The sequence below is a fragment of the Polyergus mexicanus genome, unplaced genomic scaffold (genome assembly GCF_030449975.1).
Source record: "Polyergus mexicanus isolate NDT 795.1 unplaced genomic scaffold, iyPolMexi1.0 SCAF_20, whole genome shotgun sequence".
Lineage (NCBI taxonomy): Eukaryota > Metazoa > Arthropoda > Insecta > Hymenoptera > Formicidae > Polyergus > Polyergus mexicanus.
Window position 1 is genome coordinate 1,932,137 of NW_027223340.1, and position 14,635 is coordinate 1,946,771.

Genomic DNA, 14,635 nt, shown 5'->3' on the forward strand with positions numbered 1-14,635 from the left:
AAAAAATATATAAAATATCTAATTGATATAATTTGGCTGATTGTAATAAATGGGGGTTCAATGATTTGGGCTCCTGCTCAAGTTAAAATAAATGTATTTATAAATATTCAATATATAAATTGATTAATAGGGTAATATGTAAGTGAATTAAATTTAGTGTTAATTATAATGGTAAGAAATATAGGATAATAATTGAGGATATTAGTGCAATTACTCCCCCTAATTTATTTGGGATAGATCGTAGGATTGCATATGCGAATAGAAAGTATCATTCTGGTTGGATATGAATAGGGGTAATCATAGGATTTGCTGGGGTGAAATTATCTGGGTCACTAAATATGTAAGGGTATTGTATATTTAATGTTATAAATAAAAATAAAAAAATTATGAATGTTAAGGAATCTTTTATAGTAAAATAATTATGGAATGGAATTTTATTTAAGTTTCTATTAATTCCTAAAGGATTTGATGAGCCGGTTTCATGCAGGTAAAATAAATGTAATATAACTATTATTGAGATAATAAATGGTAAGATAAAATGTATGGAGTAAAATCGATAAGAGTGGCATTATTAATTGAGAATCCTCCTCAAATTCATTGGACTACTGAATTTCCGATGTAAGGAATTGTGGATATTAAATTAGTAATTACTGTGGCTCCTCAAAATGATATTTGTCCTCATGGAAGAACGTATCCTAGGAAAGCAGTAGCTATAGATATGAGATAAATTCTTACTCCAATTAATCAAGTGTTGGTTAATTTATATGATATATAATAAAGATTTTATCCGCGGGATTTATATCTTGAACTGCGTACGTGCATGCATTTAAAAATTCTAATAATTTATGTCGTGATGTTGCGTCAAATTCGGGAATCATTACTCTTGCTTCTTTTAACGGTAAGTAATTCGGAGCGGCGCTTCGTCGACTTCTGATGTCGCGTGCGGTTCGTCCGTATGTTCCATTAAACGCGTCGTTACCGTCTTCTGAGCGAATATATCCGTGACGTGGTAACTCCATGATAGCGTCTTTTACTCGCGTTACTCGCCTGTTTAATGATCTTACTTCCGTATTTCATTTAATGTTTCGAGAAGGTGCGCGTTGCCTCTTCCTTCTTCATAGTTTGATTTGGGAAGCAGCGTGCGATTTGCCTCCGCTATCTCGCGGTCCATCTGGCGAATGGATTGTCGCACGTTTTTGATTTCCTCGTCTACCGCGCTTCGTAGCGGGTTTGCGGGAGTGCGTTCGTGTAAATTTCGCGATTCGGCCATATTATTTTTTTGTTGGCGATAAATTTCTTCCGGATCGAATAGATCGCTCTCGTAGGAAGTTAATGAAAATTCGCGCCGTAGGGATACTCTACTTGGAATTCTACTAATATACGGTTGTGCGTACGTCTAGTCTCGCGTTGAGTGTCGTCAGTGAGGTCAGTCGTATTACGCGGGAGGTTTTCGTCAAAATTGTTAAACGGAAGTTCGCTTTCTGTGACGACGTTATCCGATAACTCGGTCTCGCTTTTGCTCGAGTATTGTTTTTCTAAGTTTCTTCGCGTTTTATCAAAATTTTCTCGCGGTGTTAAACTTACGCTTATCGCTCGTCGGGCTAGTTCGTTTAGTAACCACGATCGATTCGCTATCGGTTTCGGTATATTAGAACCTCCCGACATTCACGCTATTATATTTACTAAATTTTTCGGACTTACAATATTATGACAGCTCGCATAATCGCTCGCTGTGTCAGTAGGTCGCTGACGCTGCAGTCTTTCACTCGGCGGCTGATACGGCTGACGATGTTCGTCGTACGGCGGTCGTTGTCCGTAGAGTTATCGTAAGTCGCGATGCTTGGCGGCTCATGTTTCTGCTACAATTGTTGTGGCGATGCTCGTTCTGTTGTCCGTGCGTTGTGGTACTCCTGAAAACGCCACCTACTTTGGAAAGTAAGATTCGGTAGGTGTCGGCTGAGTGATGTCACAGCAAAGTTTTCCCCCTTTTCCGCACAGTCATGAGCCGGCATCAGTGATACTATGACCTTCTGATGGACGTCCGAGCGACGCTCTCTACTGATCCTTGTGCCGGTGCTGGTGATCCGGATTGATCCACCGGATCCCGGCCCGCGCGGGTGATGTTCTGAGCCGATCTCGGGGTCCGGGATTGTCGTGGTTGAAATCTGATGCTAATCGAATGGCTCTCAAGTGACAGCGTCCTTCCTGTCATCCCTCTCACACACCTTCCGCACTTCCCGGCAGCCCATCTCCACCCGTTCGTCTCTATTGTTCTTCGGTGCAGTAGAGAGGAACAGGGGTTGTCAATACTTGCCCACCGGGCCCTGCGCTTCTGAGGTCTTTGGCCCAGCGGCGACGAAACCGGTGGTTACTAATCTTTTCTTTTCTTTTCAGGTCTCCCCATACCTTTAGGAAAGCCACCCCTCTCTCTCTCTCTCTTTATCACCCCTCTTTAACAATACTTACTAACACTACTAACACTCATCACTCTTCTTTCTCTTTTTCGTCACTCTACTCTCTTTCCCTCCTGAGCTAAAAGCTCTCACCTCAACACCTTTTTCACTCCTTTTCGTACTATCGCTTTTGCTATCGCTTTTCTATCTCTATACTCTTTTCTCATTTACTTGCATAAAACAGCATGCAACGCTACGAGTCGGTGCCAGCATTGCTGGCCGAATGGCTCTAATGTAGCAATACACACACATATACACTCTTTCACACTCTTACATTCTCTCTCTCTCCCTTTTCTTTCTCTTTTTCTTCCTTCTTTATTCTTTTCCTCTATTTCCTTAAACAGCATGTATCGCTACGAGTCGGTGTCAGCATTGCTGACCAAATGGCTCTTACGTAGCAACACACACACACACACACGTTCTGTTTTTTTTTCCTTTCTATCTCCTCTTTCTCTCCCTATTCTTTCTTTCTTTACTCCACTCCAATTAACAACTCTCACTAACAACTTCGTTACTAATACTTTCATTGATCTGTCTACTCTGTCGCTTTTACCAATCCCTTAATACAGCATAGCTACGAGTCGGTGTCAAATTGACCAAATGGCTCTTATGTAGCGAGCGCACCTAGAAGCGTTGGTGGAACGTGTCTGTGGCCTTGTGGGCAACGCACTTTTAAGAAGTGGGGAGCCTGCAGTGGCGAAGGTCACGTTCCCGTACTCGGCTTTCCTATCCTTTCTTCATCCAATCTCCCGGCAGCCCATCCCCCATCCGTTTGTCTCTGTTGTGCTTCGATACAGTGGAGAGGAACAGGGGCTGTTGTAATCGCCCACCGGGCCCTGCGCTTCTGGGGTCTCGGACCCGGCGGCGACGGAACCGGGGGTTACTAATACTTCTCTATTTACAGGTTACCATCTTTTGTCTCCCGTCGTTGTCGTTTTCCATCTTATCGCTCGGTCGTTTGCTTCGACTCGTCCGTTGTTGTGGGATCGACGCGTCATAGGTAGATAGATAGGTAGGCGTTTCCTCCTAATGGCGCCCGTCTTAAGACTAAGGTCAAGGATCGTGCCGATAGTCTGAATGGCCGCGAAGACGGAAAAATCGCGGTCGCTAGCGGTCCACCACCTCGGGGTACCTGCTGTCCCCCCGTTGTATTTAGGCTTGGCGGCGTAATGGTGGCTCTGCGCTGCTCGACTTCTTTTCCACCGTACTCGTGGGACAAAAAATGATCTTTAACAATTTTCTAAAACTTTTGGTGAGGAGGAGTGCTCGCCTGGCAGATCGCTTCCCGCCAGGTGCGGCTGCTATTAGGGAGGCAAGGGACGTGCCTGTCGTCGAGTCGCGAGTACGCTCGTGCGTGCGCTTGGAGACGGCCTCCGCTTCCTCGAGAGCGCCTCACAAATCTGTGCCCGAGCGATTCCGCGACGTAAAACGACTTTGCGCACAGCCCCAAGGTTGCGGCCTTCGCGCCGTTCGAGTTTTGTTAACGCGATGCGATAGTAGGAACAGCTTAATAAGGTCTTCACCGGCAATCATCGACCGGGAAGAAGAAATTAGGAAATGGGGAATCTAGCACAAGATTAGTATCCGCGATTAGACCCGCGATTAGTTCCGCGAATAGTTCCGCGAAAAACCCAGCGCGGTAGAAAATAAGATTAGATACGCGAATATTTCCCAATTAGAACCCCATAGTGTATGTGATCCGGGTTCCTCTTCGCAGCCGCAGCAACAAGCTCCGGCAAGTAGCGTCCCCTTTTCCTCATTTGCGTCCACGGGAGTGAGGATACTGCAGCTGAACATGAGGCGTTCAGCTGTAGTTACGGGCGAGGTGCGTCAGCTCGTGGTAGAAAAGCGACTTGACGTCCTGTTATTGCAAGAACCACACGTCAAGAAGCAAAACACGGGTCACACCTTTGTTGGATTAGGGAAAGGGATAAGGGTGGCTGCCGTGCGCTCGCAACGTCGGTAGCGGTTTGTAACCCTCAATTCCAAACGATGTTTATCTCGCAGCTCAGCACAACCCATTGCGTCTGTGCGGAAGTGCTGGCTCCCGGCTTCTCCTTTTACGTTGCATCGTGCTACTTCCAGCACAGTGACGAGATTGAGAAGCACCTCAGACACCTCAAGACGGTGCTTCGTTCGCTGAGGGGGAAGAGGCTTATAGTTGCGGTAGATGCCAATGCTCGATCGTCACTCTGGGGTTCCCAAGAGACAGACGAAAAAGGTGCAAAATTCGAAGACCTTATCAGAGCACACGGCATAGAAGTGGTCAATGACGCTGGACAGGGGCCCACTTATTGGACGACAAGAGGTTCGTCATTCATCGACGTAACCTTAGCGTCGCCCTCCGTGAGCCAGTTCATCGGCGAATGGAAAGTGAGGGCCGACTGGACTAGCAGCGACCACAACTCCATAGATATCAGGTTGAGGGTGCCGAGAGAGAAAGGTAGAGGGGACACCGCGAACACAAGGTTCGACACTCGTCGGGCCGACTGGGAACGATTCTCCGAAAGCCTGACTGATCTTTCAAGGTCCAAGCTCGAGGTCCTTGACCTGAATTCGGTGGAGGACGTAGAGAATATGGCCGAGACCCTCGCAACAGTCCTCAGCGAGGCATGTACGGCTTCGATGCCTAGAAAACGGCGTTTTCGTAAGTCCAACCCGTGGTGGACTAGAGAATTGACAATCTCAAAGAAGAAACTTTATAGATTGAAACGTGCCCTCCAAAAGAGGCGGGACAAACCTTTGTGCCATGAAGTGCTGCTGGAATACCGTTCTTCTTTACGGCAACACAGCAGAATGGTCAAAAAGGTAAAGCTCGCAAGCTGGCAGGAATTTGTTACGTCGTACGGCAACTCGGAACCTTGGGGCTTCGTCTATAAGCAACAAGCGGAAAAACTCCGAGTAGAGAGTGTTCTCAGTACACTCCGGCGTAGTAGTACTTTGTCTACTATCAGTTTAGAAGAAACAGCCAGCTACCTTTTGGACGTACACGTCCCAGATGACCGGATAGCGGAAGAAACACCCCAACAAAGCGCATTAAGGGAGAATGTGCTTGTTGCGCCCGATACGGCCGATGCTTCTTTCTTCACAGAAGTAGAAATGGTCAAGGCGTCTAAAACCTTTAGGAACGATAAAGCACCAGGACTCGACCTCATTGAGGTTAGAGTGCTGAAGGCCGCGATAAAAGTGATCCCCGGTCAGATCACGAAATTGTTTAATGGGTGCCTTCAGTGGGGCATCTTTCCCTCAGCCTGGAAGGTGGGCTCACTTCGAGTCCTACTGAAGGGCGAGGACAAGGATGAGAAGGACCCAAAATCTTACAGGCCCATCTGTCTCCTCTCCGTGGTAGGGAAACTCTTTGAGAAGCTAATTAAGCTTCGCCTTACGGACACGTCATTGGCTCCGGGTAGGGTCTCCGATCGGCAGTTCGGCTTTATGGCTGGAAGGTCGACGGAGGACGCGGTTGTGGAGTTGCGTCGTATGGTCTCTGCCTCTGAAAAGATGTATGCCGTAGCGCTGCTTTTCGACATCTCGGGGGCTTTTGACAATGTCTGGTGGCCTCTTGTGTTAGACGCGTTAAAATCTAGAGATTGCCCTCGGAATGTTTTCGGAGTACTGCAAAGTTACTTCGACAACCGTAGGGTTAAGCTCTCTTTTGGTTCTTCAAAGCGGGCCACAAGGGGATGCCCGCAGGGCTCTGTTCTTGGTCCGGCCTGCTGGAACCTTATGTTCGACGACCTTCTAAAGCTCCTGGAAGGCTCGAACATCCTATTTGCGGCTTATGCGGATGACTTGGTAGTGATCGTTAACGGTAATTCGCGGAAAGATATCGAAGTAGAGGGTCAACGCGCGGTGAGCCTTATAACAGATTGGTGTAAATTCGCGAAGCTACAGGTATCGGAACGAAAGACCGAAGCAATCGTCTTAAAGAGCAACGCGATCGTAAGAAACCCGACAGGTAGACGGGGAGGAGACCGCCCGGATAGGAAGCGGAAAAATAATAGAAGAATCGTCGATTTCGTAAATAGGCCGCCAACGATAAAAGTCAACAACGCAAAAATACGATTTAGGGAAACGGTTAGATACTTAGGAGTGCATCTAGATAGGTGTATGAAAGTAAAGTTGCACTGCCAAAAATTAAGTAGCAAAACCGGGTTGCTATTCGGGAAATTAAGTAGGTTAGCTAGAACCGCGTGGGGTCTTAAATATAAAACACTCTCCACAATATATCGTGGAGTCTTCCAGCCGTGCGTAACGTACGCCGCCGCGGGGTGGGTCGATTTATGTACGGAGAGTGATATTAGAATCCTTAGAGCCGCGCAGCGTAGAGCGTTAATCTCGATAACCGGCGCTTACCGTACAGCGTCCTGGGAATCGCTTTGTGTCGTGGCCGGGATGACACCCGTCGACATTTTATTAAAAGAGTACGTCGCGAGATACAATGCGCGTAAGGGGTTGACCGCGGAAATAGGAAACGTAATAATACCCGCGGAAATAGAGAAAAAGGAATCGTTCGAGCGTATCCGGGAAGAGGCGATAAATATGTGGCAGACAAAATGGTCTTCATCCATGAACGGTGTCCAAACGAACGGTGGGCAAATGAACGGTGTCCAAACGAACAGTGGGCAAATGAACGGTGTCCAAACGAACGGTGGGCAAATGAACGGTGTCCAAACGAACGGTGGGCAAATAACGGTGTCCAAACGAACGGTGTCCAAATGAACGGTGCGCATCTTTCTGTGTCCAAACGAACGGTGTCCAAATGAACAGTGTCCAATTGAGCGGTGTCCAAGTAAACGATGCGTATTTTCTTATGTGTCCAAAAGCTACTGTATCCAGAATTACTGTGTCCAAATGCACTGTGTCCAATTGAACCGTGTGCAAAATCTCGTGTCCATTTGTAACGTGTCCATTTGCACCGTGTCCAATTATACTGTGTCCAAGTGCACCACTCCCGCACGAATCGTCGCCTCCGGGTGGCGATTCACACAATAACTGTCCGTGCGTTGTCTTCCGTTGATTGCGGTTTCCGTCAGTTTACGTTTTACGTGCTGGCGTGCCTGTCCTGTTTACACTCTGAGTGCTTTGCAGGTCTTGGGGAAGGCTTGGCTGCTGCTTCCGTCCGTCAACTTCAATTGAGTTGATTGCTGGCGTGCCCGCTTTTTAACACAACCGTGTCTTTTGCAGGTTTTGAGTGAGCTCTGGCGATGCCCCGGCAGATCCCACCGCTGCCACCAAATTATGTTGTGCCTCCTGAGAGGCACGGTAGTTGGGATCGTTTGCCGGCAGGAATTTAGAAATTCGGGCTCGGCCCGAGAACTGCACTGACTTTATTTAAATAATTGTGATACCTTTGAATTTAAATAAATATATAAATATTTGTTTTATTTGTGACTTGGTTTAATTACAACGTTCCCACACATTCGCTCGCGTCGCGTATCGCGATAACGGATATCTTGACGTGCGCGTGTCTAGAGTCGAGTTTCGGTCTCGAGATTCACTTCTCGCTTCTTTGTATGTATTTCTGCCGACTGCGTAGCTACTCGATATTATAGTAATTATCGACACTCGCTTTGACACTCGCGACTGTGAGCGATTTCACACGCGTGGAGATAATTAGGAATAAAGATTGCCCGCGTTAGGTAAATTAATGGTCAAGACTGCCTGCTTAATAGTTATGGTGACTACCCGCGTAATATTAATTAATGATAAAGACTACCCGTTTGATAGTTATTGTGACTACCCGCGTAATATTAATTAATGATAAAGACTGCCCGCCGCTCGTTAGCGATGGGTCTTTTTATTATCTCCCCTTGGTTTCCTGGGAGGAGATCGTTTAGCGACAAGACTATGTGTCGTGTCGCTTGATTTTGGCAAGATCCGGATGCAAGCTAAGAAGTTCTAAGTAGGACTTTTTTGCTTGCATTTTCGCAATTTCTTTATTCCTTTTTACTTCGCTTTTAGGTAGGACTTCTACGTTGCATTTTCGACAATGTTCTTTTTCCGCTTGCCCTGATTTCCGCGTTTTCGCAATGAAATGATTGCACGGTTACTCGGGCTTGGCGCGTGGCTCGCGTTGTCAGCGCTTCGTTCGGTCAACGCTTGTAACGTGATTTGATATTCGCGTTACACGTTGAGCAATGCCTTATCATATAAAATAATATATATCTAGTAATTCGTGTATAGCCTTTTCGGGCTATAACAAGTTTCATTGAAAAATAAATTCAAAATGTAAATAATATGTTAATTAAAATATGTTCAGTTTAGCAGCGCCAAGTTCTTCTCTAAAAAAAGATATTTTATACTTAAATTTGTTTTTTTAATAAAAAATTCCTTTCACTTAAATATGTTCCACTATTTTAATCACATTGCAATTTGATGCAGTTTTTAATATTAGAAATTATAATACGTAAATTTTGTAATATAAATTTTTATTAGTTGGCACAAAATTTTTATCATATATCTTACTATTTTTGTAGAAAATTAAAACAACTATTTTGTAAAACAGTTTTGTAATTTGTATATGACAGTGTTTTTGTAATTAAATAATTAAACTAACACTATTTTGTATAAGAATTTTTTACAATAAATTGAAATAACATTATTTTGTATGAGTTCTTTTTATAGCAAAAGACGCTTGTGCGCGTGCACTTGGCGCTTCTTTCACTTTAAAAAAAAATTAAATTACACGAAGTATACACTATTCGAGAGACAAAGGTTGCTCTAAATCCGTACGATGATAAGCGATATATCGTATCCGAAACCACCGACACGCTACTATGGGGACATTACAAAATACCGTTGTAAATAAAAATCATGTATATTTATTTTAAATAAAAATTACGTTTATTTATTGTAAATTAAAATTAAATGTATATTTATTGTAAATTATATGTATATTTGTAACGATGCATCCCTCCACCGTTACCCCGCCGTCGATCCGCCGGAAGTCCGCCACCCGACGAACACCGGTCGGCCATAATGCGGAGGCGCTGAGCGCCCATTTTTAAACGATAGATAAATCGCGTAAACATCTAACCGCCATTAAGCGCGCGTAATCGTCAAGAACCGGTGACGCACTCGGGTACCGACCGACCGATACCAAAAACACCCAAGTCGCGCGCGCCGGTTCTATGACGAAAATACCGTTAAAACAATAGGCGAATTACGCAGACGCACGCGCCGAAGAAACCGTATAAATAGCGCGTTTTCATCTATCGAGACCAGATCTTCCGCAACCGCCAGAGTCTGTAAGACACCTGGAAATCCAGAACGCTCAACGAGAGAGAAAACGGGGTTGGGAGTATCCAGCCTCCGCCGAGAGTTTGCGGCATGTCTGAGAGCGATCCATCCAGCATTACACAAGGGAGGAAAACGAGGTTGGACGTACTCAACCGCCGCTGAGAGTTCGCGGCACCTCCAATAAATCCGGCCACCTACGTGCAACAGCGATCATCCAATAGTAGGGAGTTCCCTGCCATTGACGGGTGTTTCCGTCAACCGTTGCACTCCTGAATTCCGCGGGGAAAGACCATCCCGAGTAAAATATAACGCGCTACACGCGCATCGCCAGTAATTCCGCGACCGCCATTTACGCGACCGGACTCGTCATTAATACGGCGCGCTAAGTCCCGCGCAGGGGGAGAACCTATATCCTGCCGCGACCCCGATCGACGTACGAGAATCAATACGGGCACGTCAAAGGACCGCCCACCGGCCCGACCGAAATTACCGCCCGATAACTAGTGGCATCTGCCGAAATCGCGACTCGCGATCCGTAATTGATATTATATCGAATCGCCGAAATCGCGCTCCGCGCCGCGCATACGTGCATTGCATTGGATGCACCGCACCCGACACGACCGCACCGCTATCCGTTCCGCATCTCATCCGCACACGCTTGCATTATTGTCACACACCTACCGCAATTCGCATTACATGTATACTTTCGATACTCTGCTCTTGTATTATACACATACATTATACATTCGTGCACGCACTCACTCGCCTATCGTCTCACACCCACACCACTACACACGCCCACACACACACATCATTTATACACATACACTCACACTGTACAAACACATTTATACGCAATAAATTATAGTCTACCTAACAATATTTTCATTCGTCTCTCGATACCTCTTTCACGAGCCCCGGATCCCGACCGAGTTATCCGTCACCGCCTCGCGAAAGCGGTTTATTACATATTTTATAAGGTGTACAATTTTGTTTATATTTGTGAAATATCTTTAATATTATATATTACTGTTAACATATTTATAATATATTATCTTTATCTATCCAAGAGTTGTGTGTAGCATCAAATTCCAACCATTTCACATAAACCTTGTCACTCTTTTTGCATATCATATTTTCCACGAGATGTACGTCGGGATTAGCAACGTGATATAACTCGTGTTCGAAAAATCCGCCGGCGATGGAATTTCCGCGCGAATCTTCGAGTACATAAGTCACGGGATTAGTTTTCTGCACTTTAACGATCTTAAACACTTCGGTCGACCAATTTGGCGGGTAACCTTTGTCAAAGATGGTCTTGAATTTACTCACGCGTACCGGATCACCTACTTTGAACCTTGCCGGTGCCGCAATCTTTACGTTGCTGTATACCGTATTTAAAAGTTTATCGGCAATTGCGAGGGTAACATCGATAGGTCTCATACCGATAGTGCGATGTTTTCGCGCATTGTACTCTCCAACGAGCCGGGACAACGCGTCAATCCATTTGTAATTTCCATTAAGCATAAACATTTTCCACATATTGCTCTTTAACGTTCGGTTGAATCGTTCCACGACCGAGGCTTTCATGACGGAGTACATCGAATAATGATTAATACTGTGTTTCTTCGGGAGTTTCTGTACATTTGCGTTGTAAAATTCATTTCCTCTGTCGATTTGAAAATTTTTCGGGCATCTTTCTTCGTCTCAAATTATCTTTGCGATAGCGTCAGCCGTCTCGTTTCCACTCTTACTCTTGAGCGGTACTGCTCACGCATATTTGCTCAACACATCAATAACTGTGAGTATGTAGTTGTAGCCTTTGTTGAATTGTGCATGTGCATTTCGACCACGTCCGCCTGCCACATATCATCAAATCCGCGTACTATGACATGACTACGTGGGAAATTTTTTCTCACTGGAGCATGCTATTCTTCCACAAGCAGCTATTTTTCAAAGGTCTTTTGCATATATTTGATCGAGGCATAATTCGCAATAATGAGATAATTCCTCCGCGTATATTCTTTATATATCTTTCTTCTCCTACGCTAAATTAGATATAGTCTGCGCGTGAGTTGCATACCAAAGCATTTTCTGCATTTCGTCCATCATTATTTATAGCGTCTGCATATTCGTCTCAAGCGTGATTATATTTTTCTCAAGTTTTTCCAATCTATCTTCTAAAAGCTTGACACGTATTTCTACGTACTATTTGTTTGCGGCATCGGTATCATCTTCCGGTTGCGCTACGCGTCGTATCTTACGCGACCTTGCATCAAAGCCGGAGGCTGTCTGACACAGAGCGTTATCGCGCACGTAATTTCTTAATAATCCATTCCATTGATAGTATGAGTTGTTGGGTGTTCCCAACGATAATCCAAATTCATTAATCGACATTTCGATACAAACGATATTGGCAGACTGACTCATTTCGTCGATATATAGTTTAATTTATAATAAGACCAGCTTCGTAAAGTTCCTCGATAATTGATAATATTTCATTGTCGTGAGCATTGTTGCCGGTTTAAAGCGAAGCTTCCAGCAATCGCAAGCGATCTACCAACTCGTTTGGATCATTCCAATACACATAATCGATCTTATTATCGTTTAAGATCATAGCGCGTGGTATGTTTGTACATCTTCCAGCCTTTTTATTAGAGATTAATGGCGCTATTATATTTTTATACTTGTATCCCTTGTTACTTATCTGTGATTGCCCGGCCTATGCTAGGGTCAGACAGGAACTCCTGGGCTCTGTTTTCCTGGAGTCCCAGTAGGTGGGTGATCTCCCAGGCAGGACTCTCCTTCTCTTTTGTAGGAGATCAGGTCTTAACTGTGGAGTCGCTTATCGGAGAGGCACAATGGTAGGGTTGCCGATTTTTTCTAAAGAATCGATTTTTTGGATCGATTCAGATCGCCAGGTCAAGAATCGATTCACGAACAGATCGGGCCTAGAAAAATCGATTCGGATAAGATCGATTCAAAATCGTACATAGAAAAAAATTTAAAGGCGGATATTTACACGAATGAATGATAAAAGATTGATAAAACAGATATAGAAAGTAGGAGAAGTCGGAGATAATTCAAACTGACATCTATACGCTTTGAAAAATTAGTTTTATTATTAAAAATAAAATGAAAAGGTTATAAATAATATAGTTTAGTAGTTATAAATAATAGTTTATTTAATATTCCAATGTTTTTCATCTAATGATTTTAGAAAAATTAATTTTTGTAGTCTTTTTCCCGATAATCTATTTCTGCTGGGTGTAACAATATTACCAGCTATAGAAAATAGCCGCTCGGATGGCACTGAGGTACCTACAATACACATATATTTATATACTATCTTAGATATTTTTTTATACATTGTGTCTTTGTGAATGCACCAATATTTTACTGGATCACATTTTTTAAGATCTTCCACAGGTTGGCTTAAATAATTTTTTAAATCGACAACCATTATATTGTATTTCGATTTGTTTCTTGTTCTTCTGGATACTTTTCTTTCACCAATGTTCTATGGAATCTCCAAATATTACCAGCGGATTTTACATCTTTTACATTAAGAGATCTTGTTGATTCGTCTAGTGGTAAAAACTGGTTAGTTTCAATTTCAGTTTCAACGGCAGACAGCATTAATGTTGTTTTAGATATTGCTTGAAAACAGGCTATTTTATCAATAAAATAAATTTTCTTGAAACGTGGATCTAGTAAAGTTGAAATGGCTAAAGAATGCACTTGTTCAATGGCTCCAAATCTTTTGTGAATTTCATTTATTATAATGGTTTTTGTCTCATAACCAAGTATTGTATTGGGTTGAACAGCTCCTATAGATTTGTTCAAGCAGTATATCATTGGTATAATTTTGCTGCTGGTCACATAATTTTCTCCCAAAACTTCTTTTGTAAATACCTCCAAAGATTCATAAATTTGTATGAGATCTTTGAGAGCATCTAATTGTGCAGCAGTTAACATAGGAAGTGCTTTGGAATTACTCAAAAGTATTGGAGCAATTTTATCTGCTAATTTAATCTCTCTAGTTGGTAATAGATAGAGTTCCATCTAGCACAAACAGATTGTATCAATTTCAATGGGATTTGTATTTCTTCTTGTACTTTGCGCAATTGATCAGAAGCCTGCACACTATGTTTGAAATATTTTACAATATTTTTTACAAATCCCAGCAGTACTTTGACATTATTTAAGCCATTTTTTTCATTAAAAGGCTTATTGGCCATTAAAATTAATGTATGGGCAAAACATGGAAAGTGTTTATTTTTGCCATATAAATCTACCACTGTTTTAACAATGTTGGATCCATTGTCCGTCACTACAGCACTTATTTTTTATGGTGTTATGTTCCAATTACTGCAAATATTCTGAAAAACTGTACTTAAATACTCAGCATTATGCCGTTCTTCAAGTTCCGTAACACCAAACGTAATGGATTGCAATTTTTCTTCATCAATAAAATGACCAGTCAAACCAAGATAACTCTTCGTATTTAAAGTGTCTGTCCAAATATCAGTAGTTAAAGACATAGCATTAATTTCCTTAATTTTTTCTTTAATTTTTAGGGATAATAAGTCATATTTTACATCAATTATTTGAGTAACAGTCATGCGACTAGCAACCTTATACAGCGGTGTAACAGTTTTCATCAAATTTAGAAAGCCTGGTTTAGTAGTAGTATTTAACGGCAGGTCGTCTTTCGCGATCATATAAATAATAGCATTCATAATTTTTCCTGCTTTTGAACCTCCATTTAAAATAACAGAAAAAAATTATAAATTCTACTAAAATTTCTTTAAATAAAGAAAGAATTCTTTATTATCTAACCTTGAAACCGGAAGGGAAAAATGACGCCGGAGGATCCCCGGGAGTCGAGGGGAACAGCAAGGTGCAGAAGAGGGTCCAAGCAACAAAGAAACCACCTA

The 14,635-nt window shown here is 43.1% G+C and overlaps 2 protein-coding genes across 2 annotated transcripts in view; one reads left to right on the top strand and one right to left on the bottom strand.

Annotated features, from left to right (window-relative positions):
• Positions 1-14,635, top strand: part of LOC138941716 (uncharacterized) — a 209,252-nt gene that overhangs the window by 145,527 nt on the left and 49,090 nt on the right. The gene's annotated exons all lie outside the window — the stretch shown is intronic.
• Positions 12,877-14,320, bottom strand: LOC138941903 (E3 SUMO-protein ligase ZBED1-like). Its single transcript, XM_070311861.1, has 4 exons — positions 14,092-14,320; positions 13,874-14,040; positions 13,198-13,760; positions 12,877-13,129 (listed from the first exon to the last, which is right to left on the bottom strand). The coding sequence occupies exons 1-4, from the start codon at positions 14,318-14,320 to the stop codon at positions 12,877-12,879; spliced, it is 1,212 nt and encodes a 403-aa protein (XP_070167962.1).